The following is a 27,965-nucleotide window of genomic DNA, read 5'->3' as shown; positions in this document are numbered from 1 at the left end:
GATTAATAATAAATAGTATAAAACACAATGTGTGTGGATCACCAAAGTATATATTGCGCATTTAGAGTTATTAATGCAGACTGAATTTTAAACAATTACAATTATCTTTACATGACATTTGAACTGAAATAAGAGTAACAAATCGATGGTACATTCCATTCGCGCTCACCCCTCTCTGATTCGTGATGGTATGTCCCGGACTGCTTCCGGATTGCGGCGGCGCTGTTTCCGGTTCTGTGCTGTGTGAGAGAGCTGCAGTGCGCGCGGTTCACCCCGAAGACATGTTGTCCCATTCCCGCTGTCTCTCCCGGAGCCTCGGGCGCTCGATCACCGCCCTGCGGCAGGTACGTGTGTCTTTCCCCGTGTGTGTCCCGCGGGAAGACCGACCGGTGATGAACCGTGAGCGTAACGACCGTTAATGATGACGGCAGCGGTAGGCCGCGCGCAGGCCCAAGGGCAGCAGGACACTCGCGCACAAACTCAGACATTTACATTATATTCATGACACTTACACGGGCTTTTCGGGCTTTATATGATGCGTTCATTAAACGTTAAATAAATACTGTAGATCAACGAGGTCGTTTGAGAAACGTCTGCTGTCAAAGACCTCATGTGATCAAGCTGTCACCTCATAACGTTATAACAACACGACACGCGCTAAACATGTTAATATTCATATTTGTTGTCATGTGTTATGCTAATGCATTAGTAGTTTTGTGTGTGTGTGTGTGTGTGTGTGTGTGCTGCTGTCATACGCGTGTGTCAGTCTCTGCTGTTTCAGGGCATCACTTTCCCTGTTTTTCTCTTATTATTATCTTCTAAAGTGACTGTATTAAATAAAACATTATTTTTGTTATTAGTGATATCTGCCGTAATTTTTTCATAAATATTACTGACTATAGCTGCATTAACAGTAGTCCATCTACTGTGGGTCATTTTCAAAATGTAACACACATACATTTATAATTATTCATTTTAATGATATTTGAGGAAAACTTGTAAAATAAGCGTTTCATTTCAGTTTGTGCAAACATCTTCTCTACAGTAATTAAAATGTTCTATGTATATATATATATATATATCAGTGCTTTGAAGTCATGAAACAGAAGTTGAACTGGCCTTCTATAACAAGAACAGATGTGGGCGGGGCTTGATTGTGTATCTGGGGCGTTGATTGGCTGGTTGGATGGGTGTGGTTTGCTATTGGCTGATCTCATGTGAGTGACCTGTTATAGCCCCGCCCTCGTCATCAGAGAAGAGAAGAGATGCTGCTTATTCTGAGTCAAGATTATTAACACAATAATGATGATGTTCACCGATAAATCATTTATAATAAATCCTACAATATTCCGTAAAAAAATAAGAATTTTTAATTCCAAGGTGACTTTACCAGGGACAGACACAAGGACAGATTAATTGAGAAGTAGAGGAGGAAAATCCCCCAAATGAGTCTGTTATTTACCAAAACTTTAAACGCATATTGATTATCTTTTTAATTTAGTAGATATGAGAGTCCTTCCCTTTGACCCTGTGACACGCATAGATCACATGACCCGCATGTGTGCCTGACTGTCACTCAGCCTTCACATGCCGACAGCAGTGGTGTGTAACGGCCTGTCAGACGCAGTCATGTATCAGTGCCCGTGTTTTTCCACTGATTTATTAGATAACGATGTAAGATTAACTATCATCTAATATATTAGCTATATATAACTATATATCCACAACAATATGACGTTAAAGTATTACATTGAATATTACTTTTTCTAATATAAAACGGCAATGCAGTTTTTGCAACTTCACAGGTCCTGTTTTTTGGCAAATTATTATTTTATCTTGGCTTTGCTTAGTTTTCCATGTGCATTTGAAAAGTTCCCTACTAAGTCACGTGCAGCTTTGAATTACCATAGTTTGGTCAAAAATACTCTTTGGTAACGGACGGACACGATCATACACACACACACACTGCAAAGTTCCCAACTCCATGTGAATATAGAGTCCGTTACTGACAATAAATACAACATAAATGCAAAGAAACCATTTGTAATATTAACTTATCCTGTTTTTTTCATGAAATAAAACATAATCACTGTTGGGATAGATCATAAAACAAAGCTTCGGTGCGGGCGTGTCCGACATGAAAAATACATATTTTAAGACTGTTATGAAAATTAATGTTGGCAAATAAAAATATGACATGAAATCATGAACGTATGAATAGAAAAACTGAAACTCTGAAAGGAATAGCAGCTTGAGGTGAAGCTGAAGAGTTCATGAAATGAGTTCGCGTGTTCAAAGCCATAACGAGAAACAACTTTATTATTACTGCATTATTAATATCGTCACTGATGTTTGCCTATCAAGCGTGGGATAAGACCGTCTCAATCATAGTCAGTATTAGAGCCGCACGATATCGAAGAAAAATGCGATATGCGATAACTCATTTAATAATGCGATATTAGATATGCGATACGATAATGCTTAAAGTGTGTAGAATAAACTTCAATTATCTTTAAAATATATTTAAAGTTATATAACCTACATGTGTTTCACATTCTTTTTGTGACGAGAAAACATCCCTAAACTTCTGACAGTGAACATCAGTGAAATAAATCAAATCAAATCAAAATAAATCAAATCAAATCAAATCAAGTGTTACTTTAACATCAGTGGGGTTCAGGGGTTCAGGTTATCCTACATTAGGGTTATTAATGACAGAAACTCAATAATCAAATGTAAAAATAAACCCTGATTAGTTTTCACTGTATGAATTAAATATATCCTGATTCTTATTAAAGCTACTAAAGTGATTCAGCCGAGAGTGAGTGATTTACTCTCTGTCTTGTGTTCATGACCCCAGTTATTGCAAGCGGTGGCGATATGCTTATAGCGATATATACATTTGCGATATTTCGATAATTTCGTTTACATTTGATAATTTATTACATTTGAGCTGAAACTGACATTTAAATGTGACATTTTGGTGATCAGAGATGAGTTTAAAGGGATGAAATGATTGACCAGAGCCTGTCTACATGAGATTATCGTGTGTTTGTTGGACATTGCTCTTTGATTGGTACAGTGAGTGCTTCAGTGCTGTCAGTGCTCATTGATGGATTGGTGTCGTCTTGTTCTTCTAGGGAAACGGTGTTCTTGCCAGACGGGCCACTTCAGGTGAGCTCTGACTATATTGCCTCTGTTTTGCATGACGTAGGTGGTGTTTCTCTAAAGGTTTTAACAGTCTTGTATCTTTCTTTTTCTGACAGTTGCAAACAAACATGATTAGATGTTCCTTTTTCCTCCAGGTATATCATCCGCTAGTCAGTGCGTCTCCTTCAAGAACAGCCCGTAAGTATCTCTGAAGTCCGACACGTCACTGATCCCAGAGGATGTGTGTGGTGAGATCTCACTGGACTGTGCTGTTGATTTCTAGGAGGAGTGAGACCCGGTCAAGCGTCTACCAGATCAGATACTTCAACACCACAGCCGCTCACAGTACGTATCAGCTCACGCTCTGGTTCTGTAAGCTAAGGGTAAAGCTGCTAAAAAGTGTTGCACAGCATCATTAGCTGTGTTTCCATCCACCTATTTTTATGCCCATTTTTGGGAACACTGAATGGAAACGCCAAGATATGTATAAATTATAAATGCGCACAAAAAAAAATCGAGGCGTATAATTTATCCGATAAGAAGACATGCACATAAACTATGATGGAAACACAAATCCCTGGATGCGCAACAATAAAGTCATGTGACTGCCCTGAGGCTGTGATTGGATAACTGGAGTAACCAGTGGACCAATAGCATCGCAGCATCTCAGATGTTGGTTTGGTGTTTCTGAAACGCTGGAGTCAAAGTGTGTGATCAGATTTGATTTAATTCCTTCCAAAAGTTTTGGAAAAATACATGCAAAACATTTTGGAACAGTGGTGGAAATTTGTTTCACAAATATCTGTATATTGGAAAAAATATTTTTGGCATATTTGTGTGACCATCTTACTGGTGTGTCGGCGTTATTTAAATGCATGTTTATTTTGTATTAAACCGCATTGCTTGTCATTAATCTTAGTTGAGTTGTGCCGTGGTAAATGTTCCTCTTATTTTACATGTACACATTGACGTTTCATGGAATGGTTGGTCATGAATATTTGCCTCAAAAGTCATGGAGATTTATTGGTAAACGTGTATGAATCCTGAATTATACATTTAAGTACTGAATAATATGAATGTACTTACCTTAGGGTTAGGAATGAGGTTTGGTTTAGGGTCAGATGTATGTAATTATGCATAATTTGCTGTTACTATAGTAAGTGCATGTAACAAGGACACTGTAAAAGAGCGTGACCCTGAGCTCCTCATTAGTGGGGTTCACTGTTGATTATTTTGGTTATTATTAAGGTCAGAATTAGATCAGATTTTTTAAAAATGAAGAATAAAAAAATTATTAATTGAACAATAATAACATATGTATTACATTTCAAAAAATTTAAAATACTGTAAAAATAGTCTATTAATATGAAGGAATACTTTTAAAAACGGTTTGAATAAATGATTCAGTGACTCGCTCATAAATACTTGTTTCATTTAGAAAAAAAATCTCTTGGATGAATTTTTTCAATGACAAATAGCCTACATTGTTTAACTTGTCGCCACCTACTGGTGTAACGATGAAATCTATATCATTATTTGAAGCATCAAGTTACTTTCAGAATGATGATTTACTCCATTTTGATCTCTTCCGTAGACATCAGTGTTTACGTCTGAACTGTGGACTTTTATCCCAGTGCTTCTGTGAAAATCTGAATTACTGTAAGACTAAATAATGAAACTGTGGTTGAAAAGACTGTTAGTGACGCTGTTTCATACCTGTCCATGAATGAGCACTGCTCTCTGGATCATCAGCAGCGCAAACGCAGATTTAGATGTTCTGGTGTGATTTTGTCGTTTAATAGACACAGACGAATTGTTGTCATTTAGGAATAAGATCGCGCTGGTGTTGCAATCGAGACTGCGATCTTTTACCGCTTAATCGTGCAGGTCTCGACTTTTGTTCAACAAAAACGGAAACGAACTGAAAGAAATTGCAAATTCACTCTCTGACAGTAGGTGGCGCTTATGGAACAGCATTATAGCGTTTCCTTGTTTAGCGCTGTACACAGTCTTATAAACACCGCTGTATACGGCCGTAAGAGGACAAGAAAATGCCATCGAAACCATTCTGAAGACAGTTCGCTTCATAGATACATTCATATAAATCCCTACCACCATTTCAATATTTACTTTTTTCTTCCTATTCTGTATTTCGCAAACGGTGAGCTTTCTATGGCTGGTGTAGTTTTTTCTCTGCTGACGCATCTCTTTTCTCTTCGCGTCCGCCTTCTGCGTGTCCCGTCTCTGGTCTGTGTGAACTTCCTGTTTACAGACTTCAGAATGTTTCCACTCAAATAACATTTTGGGAAATGATTGCAAAGCAGTTTGTGTGCAAGTAGTTTTTAAATTAAACTGAAAACTAGGGCTGGGTAAAAAATATCGATTTCTCGATTTTAATCGATTCTCATTTTTACGAACCGATATCAATTCTTAAATCCCAAGAATCGATTAGTCATCCTGTTTTCAGTTGATGAATGAATGTAACATTGTAGCGCATCCCATCCAATAAATCGCAATAATGTTTGTGCTTTGTTACAATTGATATGAAACATAGTCTCAGATTTCAAATTACGTCCATTTTCTTACGAAATTCAAAAACATAAATAGCGTTTTGTCGCTGTGGCGTGAGATCGCTCTGGCTCAGCTCTAGAGAAGCACATGATCTTCTCCTCCGCCTTAATAACACCAGTTACAGCATGAAATAAACATGAATGAGCATCTGAAAGTGTGTTAAAAGGTAGAGTACAACTTATCGAAGTCTGTATCATGTGTGGAGTCGCCCAATCAGTGTTTCAACCGTGGAAAGATGACAGTAAACAATGTCATGTAACGTCACATTTACCTCAGAAAAACCATATCCAGTGGCCATAAACTCGTCAGTCAGCTAGAAAAATTTACTCTAGAGAGGAGCATTTTGCTAAATATATACACCATATTACATATTCATTATAATTTTTTATGTTGTTAAATGTTTAATGCATGTTTGAATAAATCTGGAAGGTTTTTATGACAGTCACCATTTAAATGTTTATATTTCACATAACTTTATTATTATAAAAATAAATAAAAGTGTAATTTAAGTGTTTGTATACAAATCAGTTCATTTTTACCTTCAATATTATAGTCGGCTAATGAAGCCTATAGGCCACAACTGACTCCCATAGTTTATAGCATTAGTGAAGAGATTTGTTTTCCTTGAGAAAATTTGCCATGTATTATACCTGATATCCAAAATAATCAATATTGAATCGAATCGAAATCGAATCGAATTGTGAAAATTGTGTCAATACCCAGCCCTAGTGAAAACCGTTGTGATTTATGGCTGGTCGACCAGTGCATCTCTATTTTCTGGCCATCATTGTGGGCTGTATGTTTGACACCCCGCTTTACATATAACGCACTGGTAAAGTGCGAACAAATGGATGCAGCCTTTCAAATTCTTATCAGCCGTAGGATGGGGTCTCAAATTATTTTGAAATATTTAGCTTTATTGCACATCTCTAGAATACTTGATTCTTATTCGTTAATCTCAGCATTCAGTGGCATGATTGTTATTATTGTGTGGTTTGTCTTGACTGAAAGCTGCTTGCTAGAACCCGATTTCTTCACAAAACTTTGCTAATTAACTCAAATCAATATTTTGTGTGAAGTAATAAGTGCGATAATATAAAGGCACATCGTTGCCATGGATGCTGATAAATATTTAAAATGTGAGGAATCATGTTGCAATAATGATGCTGGAATACAAATCACGATACCTGACATGTTTTGAGTGCTGCATTGCACTTTAAGTCATTTGGTGATGTTTATCGAGTTATTAGCACTATTAATTATTTACCTTACGTGTAATAAACTCTGCTCAATGCTAAGACGTACTTAGAGCGTTTCTAATCTTTTTGATGCTGAAGTGATTGTCCACTGCACTTTTTTAATCCAATTAACTAGTGAAACAAATTGGTTTTGTTTGTTTGTTTTAAATTACACAACCATTTTAGGCAGGCTCTTCTTTCTGTGCAGTCATGTCTTCAGTGGTGTGAAGATCTCTATTGGTTAACACATTTCTACTGTTGCGCACCACATTAAATGTCTCGTGTGATTGCAGGGAATGAAGTTATTACGGTAAAAACCCCAGCGTTTGCGGAGTCTGTCACAGAGGGAGACGTCAGGTGGGAGAAAGGTAAGAGGTCAGGTGTGTGTTACACACGGTTAACCCGATTGGACCTCATTCACCCTGTTTGTGTCTCCTTTAGCTGTGGGAGACACAGTCTCTGAGGATGAAGTTGTCTGTGAAATTGAGACTGATAAGGTAAGAAGAATAGTTTTGTCTGGTTTAGGGGATTCTGTTAATACTGTCGCTTTCCGAAGTTTTTATTGTGATTTTGAAACTACATGGGTTGCAACTAAGAACCGTTCTAATAATTTATATCATATTTGTCATGCCAGTGCAAAAAACAAAACAAAAAACATAAACTGGTTAAAGAAAGCAGCAGAAGGGTTGCAAACCACAGACTAAGAAGTGGTTTTGCAGGAACACGTACTACTCTGAACACAGTGAAGTGTGTGTCAGTACTCCTGCAGTTATAGTTCATAAACATCAGGTGCATATATTCCAAATTTCAATTATGGTCAGTTTTAAATCTAGATTTGATGTTAAACATCAAATGTTTTGATTAAAATGATTACGCTTGAGGTTCTGACTAATCAATGATAGTAATCAGACCATGTGCAAAATACACTGCGTTTGTTTCCTGTGGGCTTGTAGGCTGTGTAAGTGTCAAGTCAGCTTACTTTATATAACGCTTATATTCAAAGCAGCTTCACATGGATAAACAGATCAAAACAAGACGATAAATAAATAAAAAACAGTTATGAATAACAAAAATTTCGATGAAAATCTGTTATGAATAAAAACGAGATTAGGGAGGGACGATTTGGAAAGAGATGCAGTCAGAGCTGATGTCCTGTGTTTGTGGTGGATGCGCACATTTAAATTGAATCGTGCTGATCTATCCGGCGGGACGTAAGCTGGCATACACATACACTCTCATAAAACATTCAGAAATATGAACGTCTGGGAGAAAGAGAAGAGCAGACTAGTGTTGTCACGATACCGAAATTATTGTTTCGATACCGATACCAAGTCAAGAATTGCGATTTCGATACTTTTCCTGAAAAGGGAGAAACACTCTCAAATATCATTGCTGTGCTTTATTTTGAAACCGGGACAACATTCTAATCATGTAACACACTAATAAATGAACATATGAACAGCAAATATATTGAACATTTGAACAAAATATGAAATATCAAAAATAAATTAGAGCAATGACATTCAAGGTAAAAAAAATAATAATAATTTAGCAGCATTATATCAGTTATCATAAGAAACAAAAGAGTTACCGGTAATAACTTTATCTTGATTCTGAACTTAGAATAAAAATATGAACAGCTGGTAACATATGATAAGCCTCATTGGTGATATATTTGACATGTGGGGAGAGAGTTGTGGAAGGCCTATACTTCATGTTAAACATAAATATATAGCAGCAAAGACAACGTCGGCAGTGTTGACGGCAAAATAGGCTACAGAATATTTCGTTCTGTATTGAGAGGTGCAGTATTTGAAAATCGATATTTTTTTTAAAATTACATTTATATCTGCATTTATGTCAAAACCTAGAGACTTTCAAACATCAAAATGTCATTTATTAATATGTATTCGTGTCAAAATGACATAGAAACATCTTTTCCTGTTCTATTTTGCCTGGAAATGCTTCCAACACGCTTGCGGTGTGCTAGCTCTAACCTGTTAACAAGGGAGCCGAAATAAAAACGGACACGCCACGCAGTTGAGACGCTCACGCCACGCATCCAGTGTGTCGCCGCCCTTACAAATCTGGAACACGGTCATTCTTAGAAGTATCGATACTAATAAATTTAGGAATCGTGACGGTTTTAATTTCCGAGAATCGTGATACTTTTTAAGTATCGGTGCACCGTGCAACACTAGAGCAGACATAATGGAAGAGAGCTCAATTCAGGTTTGTTTTCTGTGCGCACACAGAAAGCCACCTCTCACACGGCACACAAGTACTGAATAGAGCTCTCTTTTCATGTTTAAATGGACAAATGCATGCAAAATTATGTTAATGTCTGTTTTTGGCGAGTATTCACGTAAACACCGTCGGTTATGTCTTATGCCTGGTTCAGATTACACGATTTTAGCCCGATTTTGGCACGATGTGAGTGTGTGAGTGTGTGAGTGAGTGTGTGAGTGTGTGAGTGAGTGAGTGAGTGAGTGAGTGAGTGAGTGAGTGAGTGAGTGAGTGAGTGAGTGAGTGAGTGAGTGAGTGAGTGAGTGAGTGAGTGAGTGAGTGAGTGTGTGTGTGTGTGTGTGTGTGTGAGTGTGTGAGTGTGTGAGTGAGTGAGTGTGTGAGTGAGTGAGTGTGTGAGTGAGTGAGTGAGTGAGTGAGTGTGAGTCGCGTAATCTGACACAGAGACTATCGTAACAGACAGAAAAATCGTGTAATCTGAACCAGGCATAAAGTGAATGTAAGCAGTTGGGAGAATATCTGATGTGTATCAGTGCATTGGATCCGTGCATTCGTCCTTAAAGTGACAGCAGCCTAATAAACATGTTGCTGTCCATCAATAATGTTAATCAAAGAACAAAAGAGAAAATGTTTTTGACTGAATAACTATAATAAGGATTAATGTAGATTTAATATATACAAATAAATATGCCTGCTTGAAAGAATGAAGAATGTTGTATGCAAGTAGTTATAAAGAATGCATATATCACTAATTGAAAAGGGTGGTTTTATTTAAGTTTAAGATAAAGACATGTTATACGTCACAGGATTCAAATCTGTGTCTCTGTTATATGTTCAAACCTTAAAGGTATAGTGGAGGATCTTTCCGAATTTTAGATAAGAACCGCCCTCTCCACTTTTTGAATAAGTTTGATTGATTCACCAGAATGATTGACAATTAGGAGGACCAATAGTATAGGTGATCCACCCGGAAGTAAAAAATCCTCCGCTATACCTTTAATATCATTCATATTAACAGGTAAATATATGTTTTCTCCAGGAGTATATAATAAGTTTATATTAAGTATTCATTACTTCAATGAGCTCATTGTTTCTGCATTAAATTATTACATTAAGTTAACACATGTTTAGCTAACTGTGAATTGTGTATGTGCATTTCTGAAATACTCAACTTAGACAGTCACGTCTGATAACAGATCACTGTAAATTGTAATGTGGACTCATGCACTTTGAAGTGATGTGTATTGTGAAAAGCGCTACACAAATAAACGTGAAACGTAAAATAAAATTCAAATCTTATGATATTTAGTCAACTAAAATATGACAAATTAAATGGCATTTTAGTCAAAAGATCACGACTGAAAAAAAATAATAAATTGTGTAAAAGTTCAAACTGGACAGATTTCAATTCTGCTCTAAAGCAGCTTGTAAAAAAAAAATACAATAGTGTCTTATTCAACACAAGTCAATGTTGATTCAGTTCAATTACGGTGTGAAGTTCATCAACAACGAGTTAAGTTCAGCTCTACAGAAGAGGGCTCTGTGGTTGTTGTGAAGTGTGTCTGAGGGCCTGAAGTGTGTGTGAGGGCCTCACGTGTGTGAGTGTGTGAGGGCCTGAAGTGTGTTTGAGGGCCTCACGTGTGTGTGTTGTGTCCCGCTGCAGACGTCGGTGCAGGTTCCCTCTCCAGCTGCCGGAGTCATCGAGGAGCTGCTGGTTCCTGATGGAGGGAAAGTGGAAGGAGGAACGCCTCTCTTCAGACTCAAGAAAGGAGGTCAGCCACAAAACATAATAATAGTAATATATTAAAGGAATGTTCTGGACTAAATGCATCTTATGTTGTATTCTTTTATTGTTATCAGGCTGTAATCGTTGCCTGACATGATCATTGTGTTGTTATGTTAACGATCCACATAACGTTATGTATATTACTGCCATATTAACATAACTTTGACTGAATTTAAGATTGAAACATGCATTTTCTGTGATGCTGTTTTGAGATAATATATTGAATAAAACTTTGCTTCTAAACAAGTAAACTAACTTGTGAAATCTTTATCAGGGCGAAGTATATATATGTGTATACCCGCATTAAAAATTTCCATCTTCATTAACCACAACCATAAATAAAGTATCAGGTCATTGTGTCCTAGGAAGTGGTTATGTTTGTAAGTGAGTGATGTTGTGCTGCAGTGGTCTGAGCTGTGACTGTGACATGTTTCAGCTGCAGCTGCTAAGACGACGGTGGCGTCAGCAGCTCCTCCTCCTCCAGCAGAGACGCCTGCTCCTGCTCCTGCGCCTCCTCCTGCTCCGGGTCCTGCAGGCCCCATCCCCTCCAGCATGCCCCCCGTGCCCCCTGTGCCAGCCCAGCCCATCCAGGCCACGCCAGGTTAGTGCCCGCCAGGACGAGTTTACCCGGCTTACATAATCAGACCTCACTGATGATTTCAAACGTCATTTCTTTTGTTCTGTGGTGCTTATAGAGCCCTATGACATCTGTTTTTTTTTTTTTTCATCCCAAATTCCATTTTATTTTGTTCCCAAGTTCTGGGAATTCTCAAATTTGTTCCCAAAGTTCCCTGAATTTCTGTTTTAGGTTCTCTGGATTCAATCTCAATTGTTTAATTAAATTTTACAATTTGAATATCAAAAACTTGCTAACTAATTGAATTCATAAAAAAACAAATTTTTATGAAATGTCTTTTATTTTGTTTTGTTTTTTGAAATTCCATGTTGTCTATTTAAAATGTTCCGGCAATCCATATATATATATATATATATATATATATATATATATGTATGTATGTATGTGTGTGTGTGTGTGTGTGTGTGTGTGTATATATATATATATATATATATATATATATATATATATATATATATATATATATATATATAGAGATAGATAGATAGATAGATATATATATATCGTACAAACTCGATATACCGCCCAGCCCTACCCATATTGTATTAATTTTTTATTCTGCAGGTCTTAAAAAGCCTTAAATTTGAGATCCTGCTTTTGTTACGAAACATTGCAGGACTGAATGCTCCTAATACTGTCTTCTGTTGTGTCTGTTGACAGTTTCAGCCATTAAACCCAGTGTTGCTGCTGCTCCTGCTGATACTGGGGCCAAAGCTGCCCGGTCAGAGCACAGGGTAAGACACCGTTCACACGGATAGCCTGCCGTCTGCAGGAACACACAGTGCGGCTCGAGTTTTACACACTGCTATAGAATGTGTTTCTCACAGCTCAGTTTGACGGCTCTTGCTGCGTGCGACCCTAATGTGCTCATTCTATTAGGATCTTTATTGGGTAATGTTTAGGGATGCATGATATATCCGCCACCATATCGGTATCGGCCGATATATGCTCATTTTTGATGTTATCATTATCGGCCCGATATATTAAAGCTGATAAATAATGTATTATTTCCTTCAGCTGAGACACTTCAGATGCACACTGTTCAACATGAGGGTTTTGAATTGCTTGAAATATGATTGAAATCACTTCAAAAAAAGAAAATACAGTAAAGTGCAACATGTGCAGCGCTGTCAGTCTGTCATATCGGCTTCATAAAATTATATTGAGAACATTATAATTGTGTGTTTGGGACGTGGCTTTTAATGGTGAGACTTTTTTTAAATCAGGCTCTCAAAAATGTAGATTTATCGGCGAATATATCGGTTATCGGCTTTCAAATATAACAAATTATCGTATCGGACAAAATTTTCCGTGCATCCCTAGTAATATTGTACCAATTACATCAAAGAAGACTGACTAATTTAGGGCTAATTACTAGGGCTGCAACAACTAATCGATAAAATCGATAATAATCGATTATGAAAATCGTTGTCAACGAATGTCATTGTCGATTAGTTGGTCTGCTCACGTCACGGGGAGCGTTACTGATGACGTCACTTTCATGACAACGCAGTCACGCGAAATGGCAGAGAGTAATCGGAGAGAAACATCAGCACGGCAAGCAAAAACTGTTCTCATTATATGAAGATGTGAAAATGGTATAGTCTAGTTTAATTCAATGCTACTGTGTAAACAGCTTTGTTTACTAACTTCGGGGCAGTCACACTAGATCTATTTTGTATCGAGCATCAGGTTGCGCAATCAGTTCGCTCGCAACATAAGTGATGGTAAAATAGCGCTACTGCAGAAATAGGTTAAATGAAATGGTGTTTACAAAGTGAAGCACTAAATATAAAGGCAGTTAATAACAGCAGCAGTAAAATATTGTTTTTTAGTCACTAGTCAGTGGTTTTCAGCACTGTAGTCAGTGCTTGTGCAGTAATACATAATTTTTTCTGTACTTTTAATCAAGCCTGTTGTCAGCTGCGTACCTCCATTCCGCTCTCTTTTTATAGCATTTGTCTACTATGTAAGGGATAATCCCGCTTATTACATGGCTACCCACCAAATAAATCAATAATTTTACACAAAATATTGATTTAAAAAGGAGTTTCTTGATTTAAAAATGATTGTATTGCTTCCGCTAAAGAAAATAGTCCGTTCCGTCTCTACGGTTAGAATCCTGTGTCCATAGCAACGCTCTGTTTTTCTGGTGTTATACTTCGCAACGGTCTGTTATCAAGAAATAACAGATCGCATTCTACATTGGAATTCAAAATCTGCTGCTTAATATCTTATTACAAACATGTTTGTGTCCTAATTTCATAATGTGAAGTTTATATGAGCAGCGCAACTCAATATTTTGTTTTGTTTATTTATATTTTGGATATTTAAAGAAGTTTTACTGTTTAAAAACTGGACAAACTTTTGTGTTTGGGGTTTAAAATGTAAAAATTTAAGATTATATTAGTAAAACTCAATGTGTGGCTTTTGCACTTTTTAAAGTACACTTTTACACATAAATACCCTGATTTAGGGTTTTATTTAGTTATAAACAAAAATCAAATTGAATAAAAAAAAACACCTATCCGATTAATCGATTAATCGAAAAAATAATCGTCCGATTAATCGATTATCAAAATAATCGTTAGTTGCAGCCCTACTAATTACACTGTGTCACAGCATTTGATTACTTCAGTCACTTGCAGTTGTATATTAGCATGATCATGTTTGACCACAAAATGTCAAGCCTTCAGTTTCACCTGTGACTGTGATGTGGCTCATTATATCTTGACACTCTTCATCTCTGTGATGATATTCAGAAAGTTTCTTTTTGATCTGAATCTAAATCCAATTTTATTTATACAAGTTTTGAGAGCCTGATTACAAAAACAAAAGTACAAAAAAGTACAAAAGTTTCCAAAAAAAAAGGAAAATACTGTTCAGTGCAACACAAGTCTGTCATATAGGCTGTATAAAATTATAATGAGAACATTATTATATTTGTGTGTTTGGGACATGGATTTTAATGGTGAGACTTGTGTTTGTAATCAGGCTCTCAAAACTTATATAAAAAAATGTGGATTTAGATTCATCAGCCAATATACTGGTTATCGGCTTTCAAATATAAAGAATTATCGTTATTGGTCAAAGTTTTCATATCGGTGCATCCCTACGTTTAAGTGATTTCAGATCAAATAGAAACTTTCTGAATATCATCACAGACATGAAGAGTGTCAAGATATAATGAGCCACATCACAGTGACAGGTGAAACTGAAGGCTTGACATTTTGTGGTCAAACATGATCATGCTAATATACAACTGCACAAGTGACTGAAGTAATCAAATGCTGTGACACAGTCTAATTAGCCCTAAATTAGTCAGTCGTCTTTGATGTAATTGGTACAATATTACTAGGGATGCACGGATATGAAAATATTGTCCGATACGATAATTTGTTATATTTGAAAGCCGATAACCGATATATCGGCCGATGAATCTAAATCCAAATTTGTATATAATTTTTGAGAGCCTGATTACAAAAAAAAAGTCTCACCATTAAAAGCCACGTCCCAAACACACATTTATAATGTTCTCAATATAATTTTATGAAGCCGATATGACAGACTTGCACTTTACTGTATTTTCTTTTTTTGAAGTGATTTCAATCATATTTCAATCAATTCAAAACCCTCATGTTGAGCAGTGGCATCTGAAGTGTCTCAGCTGAAGGAAATAATACATTATTTATCAGCTTTAATATATCGGCCGAATTTTCTCATCGGGCCGATTACGATAACATTAAAAATGAACATATATTGGCCGATACCGATATGGTGGCGATATATTGTGCATCTTAGGGCTGTACCAGAATATTCGAGTATTCGTTCGGTGGGTTGGTATTCGATTTTCAAATTTGACATTCGAATATTCGGTTTAAATTTTTTTTTTTTTTTTTTTTCACACCTGGCATCCCCCTAGAAACGGTTCCCATTCGCGCTTGAATGGGGCTGTCATGCGTTTTCTCAGATCGGATAGCTCTCTCTGATTTATCAATATGAACAATGAACACATAAATGTGTTTTTGCAAAATGGATATGAATCCGAACTTCAAATCCCGCGCTATAGGCAGATGTAATGGAGTGCACGTCACCAGCAACAGATAAGCTGCATTTTACTGATCGTCAGCTAAAATTTCTAAATCAAAGACCGCAATAAGAGAGCGGCAACAGCCCTGGTAAGATCATTTCGGTTCTTTACTTTTAATGAAGTTGATTGTGTGTTAAAGCATCTGTGACCCACTTTCACTTTGATTTGCGATATTGCACGTTGGCTTGATGAATGGATGCTGATCTGCGGTGACGCGTGCTGTAAGCGTCGTCATATCTGGCTATAACATGATATAGCCTAAAACGCTCTCACACGGTTATTTTTTTAGCATTTTTGGGCGAAATACAATACTCTTATTTTAGAGCGCAGAACAGCGGAGTTTGTATGGGGAGAAGTGCATGCCTGAGCTTGTAGGCTATAAGCTGCGTTGCTTTGACATTATGGAAATAGAATAGAAACAATATATTAGCCTACCCTTTACTGTGTCAGTAATTACTGTGCTGCTGATTTCTGATTTGAGAGTTATTTGTTACTCAGAAAAATATTAGGCTGTGTTTTGTATCACTAGTGCAGTGTCCGTTCTCGGAGCCATGTGCGTGAGGCGCGCGCGCTTCCCGCTCGCGCTGTTCTGTATTAAAAGTTTATTAATTCTGAACATGTCACGTCTCGCGTGTCTATATTGCACCAAGTGTGACACTGCACTCGTGAAGTCTATTGGATGAACGGTTCAAAATGCAAGATAAATAATCTAAATGCAAACAGACAGACACATAGAGATTCCTGCCTTTATTAGAGAGAAGAATATGTTCAGCCCCCTCCCTCCGAAGCTTCGAATATTCGATGTTAATTCCTATCGAAGCTTCGAAGTTCAAAAAATGGTATTCGGACCAGCCCTAGTGCATCTCTACTTAAAAGGGTGATTTTTCTTTTCTTTTTTTTATCATCTGCCAAATCAGTAGATCATGTTGAGTTGTTGCCATTTGATTGATAATGTTTAATGCAAGATAATGAAATATGATCAATGCGTCTTTTTCACCAAATAAAATGCAGTATTTACATGTGAAACATGTTAAATGCCTTTTGGAGATTTCCGTTAGTATTTTGAGTCATAGTTGAAACAATAAAACAATTAATTGAAACAGACAGTTTACAACAAATAATTCCCAATTCAACTCGATCATCCGTTTTTCTCAGTGGTTTAAATCAGTTTCTGTCATAATAACTCTTAAAAAATCCCATAGCCAAATAAAAATGTGCTTTAAAATCAGTTATATTTACATATGAATATGATATCACAGATGAAACAACTGAAAATAGCCTAAACTCTGGTTGTGAATGCTTGGCTCTGCTGTGGTTTTGTTGCAGGTGAAGATGAACCGCATGAGACTGCGAATCGCTCAGCGGCTGAAGGAAGCGCAGAGCACCTGTGCCATGTTGACAACCTTCAATGAAGTCGATATGAGGTTTGTTCCTGTAACATCAGCCTACAACTGCAGATAAAGGGTCATTGGTTCTTTTAAATGTGTTTTTAATGCCCTACCCGTCAAAAGTTTGTGCACACCTACTCGTTTTTGTTAATGGGATTTCAGAAAAAGTGATAAACTCTGAAATCACATGAACGGTCGTCAGGGGATAACGTACTAAGCACTTATATTTGAGCTGCTTCTTTGACTAGATGTCTCTATGCATTTAAAAAAATAAAAGTAAATAAAGAGTAATAAACTAGGCAAGTAAAGTTTGATGACAAACTTTGTTGTTAGCTTGTCTGAAAGTTTGAAATAACTTTGAAAAGCTTGAAGTTTAAAGATTTTACTCGGTCAATAAAATGTTAACACGTTTTAGCAAGTCACTAGTATGTTTAAACGCATAGTTTTAACAAGTTGCTAACATGATTTACCATGTTGCAGGCATGTTTCTAGCATGATTTAACACGTTTCTGGCATAATTTAACATGTTGTTAGCATAATTTAACACATTTCTAGCTTGTTTCTGGCATGAACTAGCATGTTGCTAGCATTTTTTAGCATGGTGCTAGCATTATTTAGTATGCTGTTGACATGTTGCTAACACGATTTAACACATTGCTAGCATGTTTTAACCTGTTGATTAGTATAATTTAGCATGATTTAACATTGTTAACTTGATTTAGCATGATTTAACACATTGTTTGCATGAATTAACATGTTATCATGATTTTGTACGTTGTTAGCATGTTGCTAAGCTAACATGATTTAGCATATTAACATGTTTTAACTTGTTAGCATGATTTAGCACATTGATAGCATTTTTTTCTCATGTTGGTTAGATTGATTGATAGATATATATGGTGCATGTAGGTTAAAAGTTTTGACACCCTTAATCCCAGTCTAGGGATTTTTCGTAGTTTTGTTCGTCCGTTTTACGAAAACTAAGTCCGATCAGTTACAAAAGATAACTGAGTCTAACTCTAGGAGGAGATACTGGGTGATATTTAGTCTCAGAAAAAGCAGCCGCCAGTTTGTTTTATCCCTCTTCTCTTGTTAGATAACTGGTATCATGTTTATTTGCAATCGTGTGGATATTTGGGAAAATGTGTGTTCTTGCTCGTATAATGTTATCAATATTAACATGTTTTTTAGGGATGCACGATATATCGGCCACCATATCGGTATCGGGCGATATATGATCATTTTTATTGTTATCATTATCGGCCCAATAAGAAAATTTGGCTGATACATTAAAGCCAATAAATACTTCAGATGCGCACTGTTCAACATGATGCTTTTGAATTGCTTGAAATATGATTGAAATCACTTTAAAAAAGAAAAATACAGTAAAGTGCAACATGTGCAGCGCAAGTCTGTCATATCGGCTTCATATCAAATCATGAGAACATCATTATAATTGTGTGTTTGGGACATGGCTTTAAATGGTGAGACTTTTGTTTTTGTAATCAGGCTCTCAAAAATGATATATATATAAAAAAAAAGTAGATTTATCGGCCAATATATCGGTTATCGGCTTCCAAGTATAAAGAATTATCGGTATCGGCCAAAATGTTCATATCAGAGCATCCCTGATGTTTTAGTATCGAAGAGAGTCTTAAATTGATCTCTATGTCTATATTTTGTTCTTTATTGCTAGTAAGTGTTAAATCCCCACTTGGACTTTCAAACACTGAAATCTGGATGTTTATTGTACTGAAAAATGTCACTAGCATTATAATATTATGTTTGTGTACAGAGCTGATGTCAAGCGTGTCCAGACACGGACACAGAGGAAATCTGTCGATGGCCTGTGAAAATGTTGCTTATTGCCCAAACCCGATTAGAAGCTCCGCAATGCCCGTCCAAATGGTTATAGATTGGGATCTGGCCTACAGGAAGAGATTTCTGAAATCCGATCGCCACTTAAAGCGCGGAATGTAAATATTTGGTCCTAATGTTGGTCAAAACAAAGATAAGAAGGGCAAAATGGGCTTTATTAATTTACAAGGAAACGTTAATGTCCGCAGCCTCCCTCGCTCGCCCCTGAAGATGACACTTTGAGGATTTCTCCCCAGCGCAAATGGCCGTATTGCCTTTCAGCTGCTCGGGGTTCGTGTTCGTGCGCTAATCTCGTTGGCATTGATGGGATGGAGGAAGACTGTGCCGGTCTGGAGTCGAAGGAGCGCGCTAGTCTGCGGCCTGCTAGCATCTGCGCGGGACGTCCCCTGAGACGGGCCTTCGGAGGGAGCGTGCGAGGCAACCCGGACCGTTATGGGCTATTATGACAAGCCAATAAGATTTGAAGGCTTTGGAAAGTGAAGATTTTTATCGCGTCTTCTCTCCTTTCTCTGAGAGCGCGTGTCTTGGGACGGTCCTAATTCTGTTAGCGGAGAAACCGGAGAGGCTAAACGGCGTTAGAGACAGGAAAATGGAGAATTACCGTCTCGGCGCTTTTCACTCTAAACCTGGGCAGACTGTCGTCCACAACATCCTCGATTGGGGTTTTAGTGAGGAAAGTTAACCTGGAATGGCACTGGCCTCGCACACACAGGTTTCTGATGGCTGTGGGTCATTGCTGAAGTTATTTGTGTCCGATTGGATTGTGCTTGGATTGGATTGGATTTTATAATATATTGATATATTGATGTTTAATATTTTAATATAGGGCTATAATATAATATATATTTTCTGTCCAATTTGTGTGGACATTTTTCTTTTATCCCCCTTTTTTTGTGTGTTGTTTAATTTAATTAGTGATTCTGCGTTTAAATATTGATGATTACAAGTTTGGGGGAAATGCGATTAATCACAGCAAATTGTGCGATTAATTAGTTAATTTTTTTTAATCGATTCCCAGCCCTAATATTATTATAAACGACTACTTATTAAAAATATAGCATCGTTTTTTATTTTTAGATATTCCAGTCATATTCAGTAATGCCGGCATTGCCTTTTTAGCTGATGAGGAAAATAACACATGGATTATTACATTATTAACATATATAATCAGTGCTTTTGTAAAAGTAAATATTCCAATTATGATTTGGGTAAATTATTTCCGTTTGGTATGCGTGAGCTGAGGCTGAATGAACACCAGATGAGATTTATCAATCCAAAATCACAGCCAATCAGAAGAGTGTGTGGGCGGAGTCTCTCTGCATGCGCACTGCATTTTCAAATAAATCAATCAGAAATCACAGCCAATCAGAAGAGCCGTTTCCAACAGTTTTCAACGTTGTTGTCTGAGGTGAAAATACGGTGTAATATTACAACTTGTGTCTATCTACACAAAATTAGACAGTAATTAGCATGTGCTTATTTATTTTCCTCGTTTTCATTATCAAAGTGCTAATCTTAACACGAACCAATCAGACCTCAAGGCACCGTCCAAAATGACACCATAACCAGAAAAAAGCGAATGAAAAATATCTAACTGGATGATAAAGAGCAGCGTGAACATTCTGCTGAACGTCTGCTTCCGGATTGCATGGTTGAAAGTCATGCTGGTTTGGGTTGGCACGAGGTTGAGTAACTGTTCCTTGTTTAATGTCTTGCATGTTTCTTTATTCCTCATGACAGCAACATCACAGAGATGAGGAAACAATATAAAGATGCTTTCCTGAAGAAACACAGTATCAAACTGGGCTTCATGTCTGCGTTTGTGAAAGCTGCTGCCTATGCTTTGACAGATCAGCCTGCCGTTAACGCTGGTATGTGTCTCCACACACACACACACACACACACACACACACACACACACACACACACACCTTGCTAGTTCAGATTAAGCCACTGTGTGTGGGTTATGTGGTTGTCTGTTCGAGTCTAAAGAACATGTTTTACAGATTACCTGTCAGTCGCCCCCTCCTCTCTTTCCTTCCAAACCTCATTGGCTTGGCCTACATAGACAGCCACGTTTAACACGGTTTCATTAGGCCAGTGTGTGTCTATATTTGCCCAGAGACACACCATTGCATGTTCTTCATCGGAGACTTGCATGTTCCTGCTGGTGAGGAAACGCACGCCTGTAGGGCTGTCACGATCCGGGTTATTACTGTTCACTGAAACCAGACACTTCTGTTACTCTGAAACGAACCAAACTTTTACTGAAATACAGTAGTAGTCAACATTTGAAGTGGATCAAAGTTTTCCTAACATAAGAACGGGTATTGTTCAAAATTCATGTCTAACTTTGATGAAAAGTTTTGATCCACTTCAAATGTTGACTACTGAAAATATGAAGCATTTGGTTTAACTTGATGGACTAAAATAACTAAAACGGAAATAAAAAGTATTAAAAACTATATAGATTTATAAACTATAAATTACAAAAACCCAACAAAATTACTAACAATTAAAATAAAAAACATAAAAATAATTAAAAATATTTATTAAAAATGTAAATATAATATAAAAAACATTGTTTAACTTTAAGTACTAATATAACTAAAAATGTAAAAAATAAAATAAAAAAATCTAATACAAATGACAAATACACAATAAAATTACTAATATTAATTAGTAATAATCAAAATATTAATAATGTAAATTAATAATTTAAATTTGTTTAACTTGATTTACTGAATAAATTAAATAAAACATAAATAAAACCGTATTTAACAATGACAAAAACCACAACAAAATTACAAAAAAATGAATTAAATGTGCTAATAAAAACTATAATAGTATCTCAATGATAGTGTAACAACACCAACACTTCAGCAGTCCAGTGTAACTTCTCCATTCTCATTCACACACAATACACTAATATGCTTGAGGATTTAAAAAGCCAGTTGTGTATGTATATAAATATAAATATAAAGCTGTTAACGGTTGTTTTTATGTGTGCAGTCATTGATGACACGACCAAAGAGATTGTGTATCGGGATTACGTGGATATCAGTGTGGCCGTCGCGACACCAAAGGTAATTCCTACAGATTTATTCCTCTTATAAAGACTCTGAAACGCTGAATCTCATGAGGCCGGTCACGTCACCTTTATTTAAGTTGCACTTTTTACATTACAGTAAAGCTTTCAAATTAGCTTTACAGTGATAACAGGAAAATAATACATCAAAGTCTGCTTCTGCTGTACAGCTGAAGTTCAGTGATGCTTCGCCACCGTTCAAAGGGTTAAAGGGATAGTTCACCCAAAAATTAAAATTCTGTCAGTAATTACTCACCCTCATGTTGTTCCAACCCCGTAAGACCTTCGTTCATCTTCGGAACACAAATTAAGCTATTTTTGCCATGTCTCACTCCTCCATAGGCTTCTATGTGACCGAAACTTGCTGGCCCAGAAAAGTTATTAAAGAGATCGTTAATATAGTCCAAGTGGCTACAGTGGCTCAATCTTAAGTATATCAAGCGACGAGAATACTTTTTGTGCGCAAAAACAAACAAAAATAACGACTTTATTCCACTATTCATTTCCTTCTCTCTGGATGTCTAGTTGGTTTGCGTAGTGTTTTTGCGCAGCGCGTCTGTGTTACACGTCACCACGTAGGCTCACTATTGGCCGACGCCGGTCATGTGTGTGTTGTGTGATGACGTGCAACACAGACGCGCAGCGCAAAAACACTACGAGGCCCAGAGAGAAGGAAATGAAAAGTGGAATAAAGTCGTTATTTTTGTTTGTTTTTGCACACAAAAAGTATTCTCGTCGCTTTATAAACTTAAGATTGAGCCACTGGAGTCACTTGGACTATATTAACGATCTCTTTAATAACTTTTCTGGGCCAGCAAGTTTCGGTCACATAGAAGCCTATGGAGGAGTGAAACATGGCTCAGATTTCATCAAAAATAGCTTAATTTGTGTTCCGAAGATGAACGAAGGTCTTACGCGGTTGGAACAACATGAGGGTGAGTAATTACTGACAGAATTTTCATTTTTGGGTGAACTAACCCTTTAAGCGCAGTAAGATAAAAATATATATATATTATTCATCAAGGGCGCATTAAATTGATCAAAAGTGACACAGACATTTATAATATTGCAAAAGAAAGATTCTTTTGAAGTTTACATATGCATCTAAGAGTCCTGAAAAATAAAATGTATGAACGTTTCCTCAAAAATATGAACTGTTTTCAACTTTGATGATAATCATAAATGTTTCTTGAACATAAAATCCTCATATTAGAGTGATTTCTGAAGGATCATGTGACACTGAAGACTGGAGATACACTGGAGATAAATTACACTTCACTATATATTCACATTGAAAACAGCTGATTAACACTGTCATAATATTTCACTGTATTTTTGATCAGATAACGGCAGCTTTGGTGAGACTTCTTTCAAGAACATAAACAAATCTTAACATTAAAGCCCCAAATGTGACACGATTCTCATAATTCCCAGATCTTCTGCTTCTCCTCTGTGTTCTCACTCTTCCTCTGGTGGTAGAGCATGACTGTGCATCTGAACCCGTCTCTCTCCTCGTCTCTCAGGGTCTGGTGGTGCCAGTGATCAGAGGAGTGGAGGGAATGAACTTCGCCGACATCGAGAAAACCATCAACGAGCTGGGAGAAAAGGTGAGGCCGATGGGAACTGAGCGAATGGTCTGAAGACATGCTTATTTATCTGCAACTGGAGCAGCTGACCAGAAATCTTTATTTAGGTAAATATGTTACATGACCTAAAAAAACAGCGGCGGTGTCACTGGTGGAGCTGATGTCAAGTGGAGGGAAAAATCAAACCCTGTAATTTCTGCAAAACGCTGCGGTTTATTCCTCTGATGACTCGGGCCGGTGTGAAGAGCGCCATCAGAGCCCTTTATATTTATGTTTTTAGCACAGGGGTTTTCAAAGTGCGGTCGGCAAATAATATTGCTATATCGTATTTACAAACTTCAAGTCGGGTTTTTTTACACATCTGAAATGTGCTGAGATATACAGACCAACCAACATGTATTCCGACACCTTCAACATTTCTCACTTTATCTCAGTTTATTCACTATAGTTTAGAAAATGGTAATAAATATGAGCAGAACTCAGAGTTATGAACTCAGTTGATATTTGACTGGTTTTGTCCATCTTCTGTTAGACTGTCTCACACATGAATTATGTTGAATATCTGTCAGCTGTTAAATTTAACTACACAATTAGATAATACCAGTTTAGCTCAACCAATCACCAAGCAATGCTTCATTTTGTTCAGTCTGTGTGTAAAAAGAGCATTAGCAATTAAAGAAAACAAAGTGTCTGAATCATTTTTGGTCCGAAATGTTTATAAATGTTACTGGTAGTCACTGTATGAAGAATATTTGGGTATAATATGTCACAGTTTACTTTATTCTGCCCTCCTCACTCACATAAATGAACTATAGTGTCCTGATCACACTAGTAAAAACACATCACAAATAACATCTGGTGTCTGAATAATGTCTGGTTTGACTGCATATATTCCAAAGCGAATGACTTACACTTCAATGCCTCTGGTAGCTCCTATCGTCTCCTATTAATCTGCTGGGAAAGTTAGCAAGCTAAGCTACAGCAACATGGCAAAAGTAATTTACGACAGCGAAGCTACTTCTTAAAATGTCATTTTTATAAGTCAATGCTATCCCAGTGATCAATAAAGCTGTCAGCCACACAGAGAGGCGGGCGTAGTTGTTCAGTTCAAGTGCTTATTGTTCAATAACAAACACACAAAAAAACACGTTATCCACATAAACACAAAACCAGGTGTGAGTGTGTGTATGTTAGTCTGTATGTGTGTGTAAGAGTATGCTCAATTTAGACATGGCCACATTTGCAGGACAAAGTGTAACGTTAATTTAATTAAGTGAACTTAAAGTTAATTTAACTCAATTTTAAAAACTTAAAATTTATTTTAAAAATAATTTAACTCAGCGCAAATTACAGTAGCGAAAGAATTAAGACCTGCTCCAAACAGCAACAACATGGCTAATAAAAACATGTCCTCTAAATAACTGTGTGTGTGTGTGTCCACCTTAGAAACATTGCTAAGCTACGTAATATGCTATCAGTTTCTGATGCAGAAAAGTTAGTTCATGCATTCATGACCTCGAGACTAGATTACTGTAATGCTTTATTAGCCGGTTGTCCTGCATCCTCAATTAACAAGCTACAGTTAGTCCAAAATGCCGCCGCTAGAGTTCTTACTAGATCAAGAAAATATGATCATATAACACCGATTTTATCATCACTGCATTGGTTACCTATAAAGTTCCGTATTAATTACAAGGTATTGCTACTGACTTATAAAGCCCTAAACGGCTTAGCTCCAGTCTATTTAACGGATCTTCTATCGCCCTATAATCCATCGCGCTCTTTAAGATCACTAAATTCAAGGCTTTTGGTCATACCTAGGATATCCAGAACCACCAAAGGAGGGAGAGCATTTTCACATTTAGCTCCAAAACTCTGGAATAGCCTTCCTGATACTGTTCGTTGCTCAGACTCGCTCTCCCAGTTTAAAACTAGATTAAAGTCGCATCTCTTCAGCCAGGCATTCATATAATATTTTTAATCTTACAGTCCAAATTACAATCCGGCCTCTAGTTAATAAACGCCAGAGGAGAACTGGCCCCCGACTGAGCCTGGGTTCTCCCAAGGTTTTTTTTTCTCCATTGGGTCACCTGATGGAGTTTTAGGACACTATTAGGTCACTTGATGGAGTTTTTCGGTTCCTTGCCACTGTTGCCTTTGGCTTGCTCAGTTGGGGATATTCTGGATATCTAATTTGATTTTATCAATAAATTCCACTAGAAACAAACCTTGTTGTATTATTTTAATTTAATACTGTGAAGCTGCTTTGATACAATCTGTATTGTGAAAAGCGCTATACAAATATACTTGACTTGACTTGACTTGTGTGTGGGCCCGTCACAAAGAGGAGGGGGGATTGTTGCTATAGTGACGAACAATTTGTTGTGTGTTGTGGATATTTAAGAAAAAAAGTCTAATGTAAGTGGACTTCTGTGTGTGTCTCTCCACAACACAAGTTTGACCTGATTCGACGTGTTTCCCTGCCCTATAAACGGCCCTGCCTCCAAAAAAGTTTAAAACCCCTGATTTAGGAGATGCTTTATCCAAAGCGACTTACAAAAGAAGAACAAAAAGCAATTTATCATCAACATTAGGCATATGCCCTGCCAGGTTTAACGGCCGAGTAGATCAGGGAGAAACGCAGAGAAGGAAACGGGTCGGATTGGATGTTGTGGTGTGTGTTGTAAGTCTCGTGCTCTGGTTCCTCATAGGCTCGTAAGAATGAGCTTGCTGTGGAGGACATGGACGGCGGCACCTTCACCATCAGCAATGGAGGAGTGTTCGGCTCCATGTTCGGGACACCCATCATCAACCCGCCGCAGTCGGCCATCCTGGGCATGCACGGCATCTTTGACCGGCCCGTGGCCATCGCTGGGAAGGTAAGATGGCTGAACCATAGAGGCATTTTAACAGTAACTTATATAGACAGACGGGGTCAGAGGTTGTTAATCCATTCACGTTATTTCAATGTATTTTTAAAATAATCACATTTAACATTGGAATTTGGGCTGGAAAACTACATTACCCATGATGCTGTGCAGAAAATTCCACCAATCAGAGAATTGCAGTGAACAGATTGATAGGGCCCTATTACTGTATACAAATTAATAAATTAAGTTTTTATGAATTAAATTAATTAGATATGTTTTTGATTAAACCATTAAACTGACTATACAGATGACTTATATAGACTAAATAAAATGGAAAGCACATAATTGGGGAAAAGAAAATGGACTAAAAAAGAAAATAAAAACATTAAGGATGTAATTTCTGTTAAACTGTTAATAAACTGCTGTTAAATTGAACAAGTTTCATGATTTGAATTACTTAATAATGCCTTTTTGATTAATACAATTTTATGCAACCAACCAGAAAAATGAAAACAGGAAGAGGAAAAAATTAAATCCAGAAAAAAATTAAAATGGGAAAAGCGGAATCAACTCTCATCAAACTGGGGATGTTGTGACGTGTGTTTCTCCTGCCGGCCGGCGGCATCACCAGCTCAGCTCTCTAGCTCTGTCCCTCTTCACATTACTATATCAGCCTCGTTATAACATCATCTGTTCATTAAACTGCTCTCGGAGAAGTATAGCTTCAGGAACCGGTCATGGTATCAGTATCGTTCTCACTCGTTCTGTGTGTGTGTGTGTGTGTGTTCAGGTGGAGATCAGGCCGATGATGTACGTGGCTCTGACGTACGACCACCGTTTGATTGACGGCAGAGAGGCGGTGACCTTCCTCCGAAAGATCAAATCTGTGGTGGAGGACCCTCGGGTGATGCTGCTGGACATGTGATCGCACACACACACACACCCATACGCCACACACACACACTGATACACCACACACACGCACACACTGATACACCACACACACTTATACGCCACACACATACACACACACTGATACGCCACACACACACACACGAGTAACCGATGGCAGCGGGGGTCTGGAGTGGGATTCGCATTGATTAGCTTCATCTCAACTTGTTTTACCATGTAAATGTGTACGGTTTCAGAATATTCCGGCGTTTGTTGCCCTGCAGGAACACCTGCTGTTCTGTGCACAATTCAGCACACACACTGACCTGTGCAATTATGTTTCTAAATGACGAAAACTGATAGTAATATACAGTATGTTATATTTAATCTCTTCTGTGTAATGAACACTATGTTCCAGAAGTGTGTCGCAGGTGTCTTGTGTTTCACACCACGACGTGTCCCGCACAACTCTAGAGCTTCAGGTTCTCTCCGCCCCTGTAAAGAACCAAAACTATGAGATTTTAAACAATAAAATGGATGAAATGCTC

The 27,965-nt window shown here is 37.4% G+C and overlaps 1 protein-coding gene across 1 annotated transcript; it reads left to right on the top strand.

Annotated features, from left to right (window-relative positions):
• Positions 1-203: 203 nt before the first annotated feature.
• On the top strand, positions 204-27,965 carry dlst (dihydrolipoamide S-succinyltransferase). The gene is made up of 15 exons (XM_084393444.1): positions 204-344; positions 3,141-3,174; positions 3,306-3,348; positions 3,434-3,495; positions 7,253-7,327; positions 7,401-7,456; positions 10,867-10,975; positions 11,426-11,590; positions 12,287-12,360; positions 17,043-17,140; positions 20,723-20,853; positions 21,995-22,068; positions 23,594-23,677; positions 26,368-26,535; positions 27,317-27,965. Exons 1-15 carry the CDS (start codon positions 282-284, stop codon positions 27,449-27,451), a joined length of 1,371 nt encoding a protein of 456 aa, XP_084249570.1. The 5' UTR covers positions 204-281; the 3' UTR covers positions 27,452-27,965.

Source organism: Rutilus rutilus (genome assembly GCF_951802725.1).
Source record: "Rutilus rutilus genome assembly, chromosome: 21".
NCBI lineage: Eukaryota > Metazoa > Chordata > Actinopteri > Cypriniformes > Leuciscidae > Rutilus > Rutilus rutilus.
This window is presented reverse-complemented; position numbering and strand designations above follow the sequence as displayed.